This window comes from Rhipicephalus microplus, chromosome 2, assembly GCF_043290135.1.
Source record: "Rhipicephalus microplus isolate Deutch F79 chromosome 2, USDA_Rmic, whole genome shotgun sequence".
NCBI lineage: Eukaryota > Metazoa > Arthropoda > Arachnida > Ixodida > Ixodidae > Rhipicephalus > Rhipicephalus microplus.
The window spans coordinates 198,048,601-198,060,842 of record NC_134701.1 but is presented as its reverse complement, the minus strand read 5'-3'; the positions used below and the strand labels follow the sequence as shown (position 1 = coordinate 198,060,842).

General features: G+C 48.3%; 1 protein-coding gene across 1 annotated transcript in view; it reads right to left on the bottom strand.

The window, feature by feature from the left end:
* Positions 1 to 12,242, bottom strand: part of LOC119169611 (uncharacterized) — a 105,924-nt gene that overhangs the window by 40,295 nt on the left and 53,387 nt on the right. The window contains exons 3-4 of the mRNA XM_075887221.1: positions 11,023 to 11,166; positions 1,043 to 1,362 (exon numbers count right to left, since the gene is read on the bottom strand). Coding sequence (XP_075743336.1) covers positions 1,043 to 1,362; positions 11,023 to 11,166 — 464 coding nt within the window. The remainder of the gene's footprint in view (positions 1 to 1,042; positions 1,363 to 11,022; positions 11,167 to 12,242) is intronic.

Below are 12,242 nucleotides of genomic sequence, written 5' to 3'. Positions count from 1 at the left end.
GACGAAGCGGATGCGAGAGAGCTCAGGTGGTTGGCTTCGCCGAGAGAGTGAGCATGTCGGGGCATGAATATTACGGCGGAGGAAGCTAATGAAATAAATAAAAAAAGGTGGTGGTGTAATAAACAGTGGACTGCAGCGTTGAGGTGCCGAAGCCACGAAGTGTCTAGAGAAGTTACACCAACAAGCCTATGATGCGCGTAATATACAGGATAGTTGTCAGTTTGTCGAATCAGGCAGGCTGTGCTCACATTCGGCAATCCTGCACCAGGTAAAATTCTCAAGAGTTCCAAAAAAAAAAAAGCCATTTCCAAGTCAATATATGCAGTGGTCGACAAAAGATAGAATGTTACTCTAGAAGTAGGTTGGCTGGCTATAACAAATGCATACGTGCGTGAAAGTGGCATTCAAGAGGACCCGCCATCTCACCAGTGGCAAAGCCCCGCCACGGTGGTCTAGTGGCTAAGGTACTCGGCTGCTGACCCGCAGGTCGTGGGTTCGAATCCCGGCTGCGGCGGCTGCATTTCCGATGGAGGCGGAAATGTTGTAGACCCTAGTGCTCAGATTTGGGTGCACGTTAAAGAACCCCAGGTGGTCAAAATTTCCGGAGCCCTTCACTACGGTGTCTCTCATAATCATGCGGTGGTTTTGGGACTTGAAACCCCACATATCATCACCAGTGGCAAGTGCGGTGTCAGAACCTCGTGATGGACCGCGTGCTGTAAAAATGTTCTCTTATAACCGTGATGCGCGCTGTCAAGTCACGTGATGGGTGTAGATGGACGAGAGACATAAAGTATGGACGAAATATATCAGTGTACAAGTGCATTACGAGATACAGCGGACGCCTCCGCGGGAATGGGGGACATTGGCGTGGCCGCGTTAACTATATTGTCAAGCATATGGATGTCCTACGCATCATACATGAATATGGCTGCACATCGCTAGTAAAGTTGGCGGACCCATCAGCCGTGTCAATTACGCCATAAAGTGCTAGACGTTGCATGCCCATGCAATCGCGCTCCCTCACTGAAGCGAAGCTCACCTGGGAGTCCTTGAGGCCCAGCTTTTCGGCGAGCTTCTTACGGTCCGGCTTGCTGATGTACTTCTGTATTTGGAAGCGCTTCTCGAGGCCTTGCCTCTGCGCGTCCGAGAAGACGGCCCGCCGCATCATGCCGCGCCTCGGCTTGCCCCTCGCCGTGGCAGCCCACGGGAAGGTGGCCGGCAAGGGGAAGCCGTGGTGCAGGGGACCTCCGGCTCCTGTTCCCGGACCCCCGCCGGGTCCTCCCGCCCCTCCGGGCAGAGGACTCCGGCCGGGGCCCAAGCCGAATTGTTCGCCGCCACTGAGCCCGGCGGGTCCAAGACCTGCGCGATACAAGGCCAAGTGACCTGTTGGTTTGAATCGTTATATATCGGCAATTCGAAAGCATTCGCGTACAGCGATGAGCAACAGGAGCTCGCACAAGATTTCAGATTTTAAGATTTTTCATTGGTACGAATACAAAAATCTTATATGAGTTCAGTTTACAAAAGGAGGTGCCAAAGTCAAAGACTGAATATTAATGGTATTCAGTGGTTCGATAGCTCGTCTTCAGCAAGTGTATTAAACAAGAACAAAAAAAAAAAAACTGACGGATCACCGATGGTCGGGTTGTATATGACAACCAACACACGTACGAATCCTGCTGACTTCGACACTTGATGGTTAGTCCACTCATACGTCACGCGTTACTTACGTAGACCGAAGATAATGCGAAGATAATGCGAAGATTAGCGCTTTTTATTTGCAACCCGTCTTTGCGGTAGGGCCGTACATAGTCAGCGGCTTGACACTCTGCTTGCATATCCCCATGTTACCGTGATATGCGCCAAGTAATAGTTTTCGATTATCAAACATCTTTGACAATTTTTCGCTGAATTAGAGCAGGATAAGCATGGAATAGAGTGTACGAAACATCACGACGACGATGACGACGACAACAACAACAACAACAACAACAACAACAACAACAACAACAACAACAACAACAACAACAACAACAACAACAACACGTGTATAAATAAAAGCATCCATGTATGACTGCTATTGCAACGAATGGTGAAAACTGTGTCAATGAGAATAATAAATTATAAATACAATGTACAGCAATGACCGGCGTTACTATAACACCGGAAGCCGAACCAGTGCATGAAAACGAAGAATAGTTTAGACAATTGGCTGAGAAGAATGGTGGCTGCACATGGTTGGTGGTCAGACAGCGGCTTGTATCGTTCGCATATGGTCACTCCACGCCAACTTTCCCGGCCGTGGTGCTCGCCGAAAATCAGTTTCAATAAAAAACGTCTGAGAAAATTACACACGAATAGGCACTCTAGTTGTAGTGGCATCCAACTTCTAAGCCAATCATATTGTTATATTTATACGTCAGTTTATTATCACCTTATTATGTAGCATAGAAAAAGAACTCAAATTTTGCACTGCGAATACACTGCCAAACCTTCTTATGCTGGAAATTGTGTTGGTTTGTATAGCCTCCATAGTAAAATAACGCGCCGATGGGAGCGCACTTCAAAATTTTGTTTCTCCACTATATCAGCAACTATTTCGACTAAACGTTTTTTGAACAATGTTTTCAGGATTTTCAGTTGGATGCGCTTTCCTGTATATTTTTTGACCGCCTTGCGGTGTAACCGACTTCTCAACATAGGCCAATCTGGCGTTTTTGCCAAAGGGGACTTTTTTAGAGTGTATGTGCCACGCAGCCAAAACAAAAATGTTTAGGAATAGTAGGCACTATGGAGAGTTCGATAAACGTAAATATTCATTCGATCAATAATTTTTTTATTGTGGGAAAATTCCCGGAAACGCTATACAATGTACTCAATTTTATTTACGCGTTAAGGAGTGAAAAAGAGGAAGATACCATAATATTTTTTTATGATAAAATAAAGATGCTCGAAGAACGCGGAAAAGCAAGTGTTGAAAGAATGCGTGAAATGGTCGAATTATAGGGTATTTTTTTCCTACTTGGTTTCCCATAGTTTGGTTGATTTGAAATGATGCTAACGTGCGCAAATTTTTTTTTGCCGCTCAAAATAGTCTGGCAATATATCCTACAACTAGTGACTGTGTAATTTTCTTAAACATTTCTATCGAAACTGATTTTTGGTGAACGCTACGGTTGGGATAGTTGGCGTTGGATGACCTATATGGAAACAGCAATGAATGCTGTCAGTGCTTATCGGCAATACAGCCTGTGCGGAAGTAACGGGAATTCCTCGTACTCAAGACGTCGGTTATAAATTACCACTAAGAACATCCAGAAAATATATGTTTAGTTTTTTCGCCGAAGAGTATGAGATGTCGCACCAGGGTATCATCTTAATCAGCGGCGCAGATTGGCATATGCTTTCGGAAGCTTTCTGCATCTAATCTCTCAGTATATAGAAAGTGAAATAGTTAAAGAAAGGTCACGTTTCTGAGTTGGAACTTCTTCTCCCCTCTTTCTATTGTGGATACATTTATTAGTTCTAAAATGTACACCCCACAACATTTTAAATATATAGCACGTGCAACGAGGGACACTCATGCTTCTCTTCCGAGCACTTCCGATTGAGCACTCACTTCTTGTTTACAGAGCATTCAGAAAATCTTAAAAAATAAAACTAGTACAATATCGATGTTTCTGGTTCTAATTGAGAGAGCAGCTGAAATCGTTGAGGTGTCTGTCGGAGCAGATCTCTTTGACGTGCTTATGTCTACGTGGCCTCCGTGATCTACCTGGGCAGTGCGACGAAACACAGCTCAAGTAATGCACCAGGGTGCACGAACACCGAGGTGCGAGTGCCACTGGGCCTGACCCCACGTACGCGTTGCACAGCGCGTTGACGCGTGGTACCTTCACGCGGCGCCGCGTGTCCTCTCCAGAAAAAGGGAGAGAGAGTGCGTGCGGCTACGCGAAGTTGCGCGTACTCTCTCTCCCTCTCCACAAAGAGAAGGCGTGGCGCCGCTTTAAAGAACTGCGCGTTAACGCGCTGCAACGCGTACGTGTGGTCAGGCCTTAAGTCGATGATTGGGGTCACCCGCAATTTTTTTCATCATTCAACGCAATCATTTGTATGTACTTCATATAACGACAACGGTCAGCGATCCACATAAATGTGCCACATAACAAAGTTCAAACATAACGCCGCATTCAGAGGCTTGTTATGGTCACAAGCTTAACATGACACATGACTTTTCTCGGAAATGATAACGTGTGCGTACTGACGCGATGTGGTCCAGTTGTAAGGATACTTGCAAACTAAAGCAACAAACAAAAAGCGCCGCGCCTAGTTTCAAAGGGAATGTTTTTATTTGCCTACTTTTTAAGTTCGAACGAATGCCTACGGCGTAATATGCATGCGCAGAAGTGTTCACTGTAGGGGACAAGCAAAAAGACAAAACGACAGTACTTCAATAAGCCTTGACGTAAAGAACGGTCCATGAAAGGCCCTCAAAAAGACGTAAGAAGCAAATGTTAATTCAACGTGGATTGTTGACATAACGTTGCAGAAACTTTCTAGTGCTTGTTTTGTGCGGCATAGATTATTTTGAAAAAAACAAAACAAAAACATTTTAGTGCTCCGTCTATCGTTCCTGGTATTCAAAACGCCCGCCTCCAAGAACGGCCTTGTGACAGAGCATTCAACGTTCTCGCCCTCCTCTGCCCGGCACTCAGCTGAGCGAGGTATACAGCCCGGCGTAAACAGAATTTGCGTCGTGCTGAAAGGTAACGCCATGAAGCTTTTTTTTTTTTTCGGACAATCACACAGATCTGCAGAAGTCGCATTTTATTCCTTCCTTTGTATGAGTGGTTCTTGTTTATCGTGGGTCCGTGAAGTGTTTGTGAATAACTTGATGAGGATAACAATGATAATATGCGGGGTTTTACGTCCCAAAATTAGGTTATGATTCCGAGGGACGCCGCTGTAGAGGACTCCGGAAATTTCGCCTGTAGTTCTTTGTCGTGCACTGACGTCGCACAACGGTATATGCACGGGCCTCCACCGTTTCGCCTCCATCGAAATGTGACCGCCACCGCCAGTGTCGAACCCACGACCTTCGGACGAGCAGCCGAGCACCGTCACCCCTGTGCCTTGATTGAGGATGTTTACCTCATCGGGCTCTATAGTTCCAGAATGTCCCACTGGCGACACATAGCGTTTCCTATGCTTGCCGTAATTTTTCCGTGATTAAAGCACTCCTGTGCATCGTTTGAGGTTCCCAAAGGGGAACGCTCGAGAACCTCGAACGTTCACTTTTCCCAATGGTGTAAAAAGTTTTCGCCTCCAGTGTCCCTTTGAGCGTGACACCTCCGATCGCTTATACGGGTTGACAAATGACTCGAATAAAGCCTTACGACAGCGCCGCCTCCTCGCGGCCTCGTAAATGCCTGTATGGATGTGCGAAACACGATAGACGTAGTTAGCGTCGTGTAATCATACGGCGATCGAACGGGCGCACTGTTTATGCGAAGTCCTCGCTCTTTCTTTTGTTTTACTCTGAGCGCGAGCCACGCCCACTGACCCGCATACATGTCTCGCGCGCAGCTTGCTGGCCTCGTTCAAATAATAAGCTTACGATTTATGTCCCATCCTCGTTATCATCATGCGTTGAATCGTCGGCCGTGTAAACATAAGCTTGAAATGCTGTGGGATGTAAGCGGGAGACCAACGGACGTTAACGTCGTTTTTCGCGCCTAATTGAACGTGTCGCATGCGAGCGCCTCGGGCGGTTTCACCTTTGAAGGCCCGAAAGAAACAAAACGAGTTCAGTTTTCATCTTTCATCTTTTTTCTTTCTTTCATACAGTCAAGCAGAACGGTGTGCAGAAAGAGGGCGGTGCTTATTCCGGGTCTCGCCCCCCTATATCGCTATTACTGGTCTGGCGACGCCTTCCTACCTTTCTGTTTATATTTCATTCTTTCATTTTATCGTTATGCAGTTTGTGCGTGAGAAAAACGCGTGCCTGATGGACGCTTGCCAAAGCATCGACGATAGCACCTCGTGTGTACGACTATGAAGCATCCCTGTTTTCTTCGTCTCGACGTTGGTTCAAAACAGTCTGTGATGTATTGGTTAAATGCGCACAAGTTGGGGGTCGTAATTCTCGAGGTTTGACCCTTCACACCATCCTTTAACTATATACACATTCGCATCCCTGATTTTCAGCTCGAAACAGTTCCACGTCCTCGCGCGAACTTTCGTTTACGGCCGCTCCAATAACGAAGCCAAAAAAAAAAAAGACAAGTCTACGTTTAATAAAACACCAGTGTACATGGCCACGCACGCTTTCTCATACACATAGTACCGGTTATAATTATAGGCAACCAGAAAGTTTCGCCACGAAAGCTGCTGCATGGAAGGCAGTGGTGGCCGCCATTGGTCTCCGCCAAAAGCTGCCCATAAATTCATCCGCATGGCGGCTCTGTTCGTCGAGCGAGAACGCGATCCGCGCGTATACAACAGCACCGGCCGCTCTTAACGTTCGCTCGCTCGGAAATTCGTTCGGCGCACTTTTCCTCTCTTCTTTTGAATGAACGTCGCCGCCGAAACTCTCGCCCGAACGCTCACGCGCCGAGTTCGACGCCTGCTCAGGCTGCGAGAAACGTCGACACGTCCATTGCTGCTGGCGTCGACGGAAACGAGGAGGAAACAAATGAAACAAAGCTTTTCACGCGTCATTTGTCTACTCGACGGCGCGGCGGGGGGCCTCGCGCGCGTGGTAGCCCCCTTGCCCCTATGATCCGCCGGGCCATAGCCATCGGTTCGTTCGTTTCCTATACAGTGCTCGGCACGGAGCGACGCATGACGAAGGAGGAGGGTGTTAGAAGACGAAATGCTGGCAGCGAAAGTAAAACGTCGTTTTGCGCCGCCACGTTTGAGCGGCAAGGTGCCAAAGGGGCTATGTTTGAAAAACAATGGAGGGGAAAGAATGTGACGATGGCCGAAGGGGAAAAAGAAAACAATTGAAGCGGACAAAACGGCCCGAGAACGGGAAATGACTGCACTTTAACGTCGCACATCTCTCGTTGATTCGTTTTCGTTGATTTCGACATCTTGTTTCCCCTCAAATGTTGTGCTCTAGCTCGTAGAACAAGCGTTCAATGGCCCGTTTTTACACGAAACGTGCATCTATGTCTCGTGTTTAAGCTTTGCGCCGTTCTCTCACACGGGTGGCGCTGTAACGTCTGTCTAACGGCGCTGTAACGTCTGTATACAGCGCCGTTAAGTGAGCCGGGTAACGCGGCATTGTTACATGAGCGTGAAGTTATTTTTTCCCCCCTTTTATCGTTTATGACATGCCCAATTCACTAGCCTTTAGGATTATCTCACTAAACGGGAACTATCGGACATTTTCCACGACAGCTTCTCCGAGATGTCACTCGCACTGGTGTGCCGTGCGTAGCTAAGAGCAAAACGTAATTATTTGCGGCGAACAAATCTACGGGCGGGCACAGATAGTATACATACATCCAGCTAGGCATACCCCGCAGCGTTATTGTTCAGCCACGTAAACGTATAGTTTGCCGACGGTGCTGAAAAGGCGTGAACTTGAACAATATGAAGTATTTTCAGGGGCGAAAAGCTCCTTAGGGTGTGGGACAGTGGGTGGACTCTTTTCTGTATTGTATGTACGTAGCCAGCTCTAGTTTGCTTAATAGATGACGTTGTGTTTATATGTTCTTGTAAATATCACTGGATGGCGGTAGTGGTTTTCGCATGATTGACGATTTCGTATAATTGACGGACATATAGACGGACAGGCGGAGGGATGGACAAGCGCATCGCCCAACTCACCATCATTCACTTCGTGGATGTGCTGTAATTTTTCTTTTTTTTGGGAGGGGGTAGGGGGGCTTAACGTCTAAAAACTGCGATACGGCGTATGTTTATGAGATTTGCGTATAATGGAGGGCTCCGCAAATTTCTACCCCTTGGAGTTATTCAAACGTGCACTTAAATCTAAGCACACAGGCCAGAAGTATTTCCGCCTCGATCGAAAATGTGGCCGCCGCCGCTGGAATTTCGTTCCACTGCCTGCGGGTCAGTATCCGATTGCCTTAGCCACTAGACCATTGTGGCGGGTAACAATATGAAGTCGACAAGCGATGCTCAGTGCGACAAATGATATACCTTAGTTGTACCGTGGAATTCGACAATAAATTGAAGGACGCTTGAACTTCACCCCATGAGTAGAACGCGATAGCGTATAATTTGGCTCCGTATATGAATCGCCTTCTCAATCGGTAACCTCGCTTCTTTTCCTGTCGGAATTGTGGCCCCCTTTTCGCAGTGGTAGCAGAAAGGTCGGCGGTCGGGAGCACGCCACATGTCAGTTTTCCTCCGAGCGTTGGGCTGGCCGGCGGGTGGACGGTATGCCGTCAGTGGTGGTAGTGTCTGGCGGCGGAACTGCGACGGTAACGCTTCTTGACGTGGGCGTGGAGGGAGAGTGCAGCGTCGGGCTGCACTAGCGTAGCTCATGGCTTGCAACTGGGGCTCTTGCGGTTGTTCGGAAAGTTCAAGCGATTGGCGAATTTTTTCGCGGGCAACGTCGGCGATTGAATCCACTTGAGGCTGCGGCGAAGGTAACAGCTTGCGCATGCAGGTCCTCTCGCACGACCGCTCGAATGGCCTCACGCAAGTCCTCCGTGCTGAGGGCATGAGCTTCGGCGTAGTTGAATGTTAACTAGTGACGGTCATGCTGCCTTGTGCACATCGCAAGTGCCTTCTTGATTGTCGTGGCCTTGGTGAGCAATTTGTGAACAGTCTCGGGCGGGTTGCGAACAAGTCCTGCAAATACCTCTTGCTTTACACCTCGCATGGGAGGGTTGGCGTGCCGGAACACTTTCATCAACTCTTTCGGGAAGATTGTGACATTTTGGTTTGATAGCTGCACCCGGGTCTCTAGGAAAGCAGCGGCCCTTTCTTGGCGGGCGACGCTCATGAAAGTTTCCAGGAAGGCGCCGTGGAAGAGACTTCAGGATTGAAGTGCAGACTCTCGATTCTCGAACCAGGTCCACCCCGCGTCTTCCAGACAGATGTAGACGCAACGCAGCTTTTCTTCAGAGTCCCACTGGTTCAAGCGGCCACTCGGTCGTACGTCTCAAGCCAGGTCTCTGGGTATTCAAATGATGATCCGTGGAAGGTCGGTAACTCCCTTGACTGCTGCTTTACGGCCGTGGCGGACTTTGGTACAGGGGCTGTCATAGTTGTCGCAGTATAGTGGTAGTGGCCTTGGGGTTGCAATTGTTATCCGGTAGAGCCCCGTACTCTGGATGTAGCCCTCGCTCCCTGCGGCTAGCTCGCTGATGGAGGTTGGTGTCAACGTCACCTTCACGGTGTGGGCTTGGCTCACGGCTGGATGGGGGCATTCGGTGCCGGAAAGCACCTCCGCCAGATGCCACGGGGTCGTGACGTGGACGAAGGGAGCAGACTGGGTGTTCAGGTTGAACTGTTTATTGAGCGGAACTTGTGGCCACGTAAAAGGAAAGTCAGATTGCAGCAAGACACTGATACTAATAGCTTGGAAAAGAGCGTCGGTTCAATCAACTGACAAGCGCCGAAGCACGTCGGCATTTATGCATGTGCTGTCAAATATTACACCCTTGTCACTGGTCATAGCGCGAGCTCTGGAGTATTCCGGAGTATTCGCGTCTGGCGCGCAATCTTAACAGAACGATCTAGAATTATCGTGAACCTTGTGGAACAAAGAGGTGTACTTTGCGCTGAGCATTCCAGACAGGCTTTGTGGGCGAAAACCGAATGAAACATAAGTGTAAATAAGAAACGCGCGTCGTCTTCGAAATTGCGAGTTATTTTAATCATCAAGCTTTATCGTGTACCTAAGACAAAATCCAGTCCATCACGTTGCCTTACGACAGAGAAACTCCCGACATATAGTTACCGAATGCAACCACACTCGACGCATATGTATACCTGCAGGCCCGTATATCTATCTCGCTTATGGATCGTATACGGTTTAAGCGGGCTAAGTTGGTCACGACTTCTTGCACACGCTTCCATGCGAACACGACCACGGCTTGCTCGTTTCGAAAAATCGCGTTGGGGATTGAGTGATCACGAGAGAATGATGAGAAGCGTGAGCACAAGCTGCACACAGAGTCATTAATAATGAGCGTTAGGCCATACACCGGCCCCCGGACAAGGTGCCCTATACCTGGCGCGCTTGTCATGACTCGCGCCGTTGATCGAGGCGTAGATGCACGCCTTTGGGGGCGCAAGTGTTATGCATGCATGGCTGAGCGGCGCGCATCGTTTCTTGAGCGACGCGCGTTAAGAGAGTACGTCGGCCCATTAATCTGTCGTCGCAGCTAGATTAATCTGTTACCTTCTGGCGCGCGCCCAGCGAATGGAGAGTTCATTGTGCTTATACTTTTTTGTGTTTAGTACATTGTTACGTAGCTAGCTCGCCTTGATATTGTTCCTTTATTCTCCAAAACAAAAGTTATCCGCTCAGCGCGAAAGGAACACCATACAAGATCTCATGCGCCTTCTATGCTGCGTCCATTTTGTTGAAACAATGGTTGCTTAACAGTCGTCCGGCTCCTTCTCTGAGAAAGGCGAGATGATAGATTGTCACCTTGGCGTTGAGATTTTCAGTAATAGTATAATAACAAAACCTAACCAGAGCTGACATCTTTTTTCTGACTATCTCTTCCCTGTCTCTCTTTTAGTTTCGGTTTTTAGGGCGTACGTCCAAGATGAGATGAAGTAGGAGCAGCTGCCATTGTATTGATACACCAGTGTACTACATTCGATGCTTACACCAATGTCGATCAGCCGAACGGGCTTCCACAATTAACGGCCGAGCGTCGATGGGCTTAGTATGGTGATCGTCAAATGAAATATTACACGGAAGAGGAAACTTGAGAGCCTAAGCCAACGCAAGATGGTTTATAAGCTCATCTTAAGCAAGGGGGCTATATATAGAAGCGAATCGAAAAAGAGGCGTACACTCACCGGCCAGATAGGACGACCTGCAAGCGACCAGCGACTGCAGGGGAGACTCGAAGAATCCTCGAGGAATGGGCTTTGCCACGACGGGGTAGGAGCCGGCCAATTGCACGGCCGCCGCTGCCGCTGCGGCCGCCCCGCTGCAGGACACTGCAAGGAAAGCGCAACTGATTTGAGGACGCATTCCATTTTACGATGCCTCTAAACGTAGGCTGCGTGCAGTTCTTAAAAGCACACCATAAAGGGTGAAATTATGGCAATTGCTTTTGTACGAAATGTTTGAGGAAGTTGGTCAGTAATGAAATACACATATAAATGACTATGAGAAGCGAGAAGCGCACGCGCACGCGCACACGCACACACACACGCACGTACGCACGCACACACACACACACACGCACACACGCACGCGCACGCACGCACGCACACACACACACACACACACACACACACGCACACACACACACATACCACACGCACGCGCACGCACACACACACACACACACACACACACACACACACACACACACGCACACACACACACACACATACACTGAAAATGCCAAGTGATTGTTTGGAGTACACTAAAAAGATCGTTTCCGCAAAGGAATGTTTTCCGGCAAATCTGTCAGAGCTCAAGAACGTTCGCTTCTGGAGAATGTTGCACAACTTTGTGCGTGTGTATAAAACACGCGGATTTCGCTTCAGTTTCTTCTGATTTCCCTGACCATTTAAGCTGGCGACTGCAACAGTTTTGCAAGCCAGCGGCCCTGTTTCTAAACAGCAGCTCCAACGCAACGCCAGTTACCATGAAATGGCTGAGGGATTGGAGCCACTTATAGATTAACTACCATTCGGTGTAGGTTGAATTTTAGCAACAAAGAAATGGTACGCATTGTCAATCGAGCCATTCCCCACCCGCTTTCATAGTTTTTCTATGTGCAGTATCCATACAAGGTATAGCAGACCAAGCTTTCATATACGGGAACATTATGGATGCCATTCTTTCTATTGTTCTCTGTCTATCTTTTCTAAATAGATTTTGACATCCACCAGACTGCTTGCAACGGCGACAACTTCTCTTTTCGGTGCTCCTGAAGGTGGCGTGTATGGATAAAATGAGCACACATGTGACGTCACATAAACAGAAAGACGACACGCCTCTAATACAAGTACCGTCGCCATAGAACAGTCGCCTTTAGAGCACCCGAGTAAGCATACTTCTT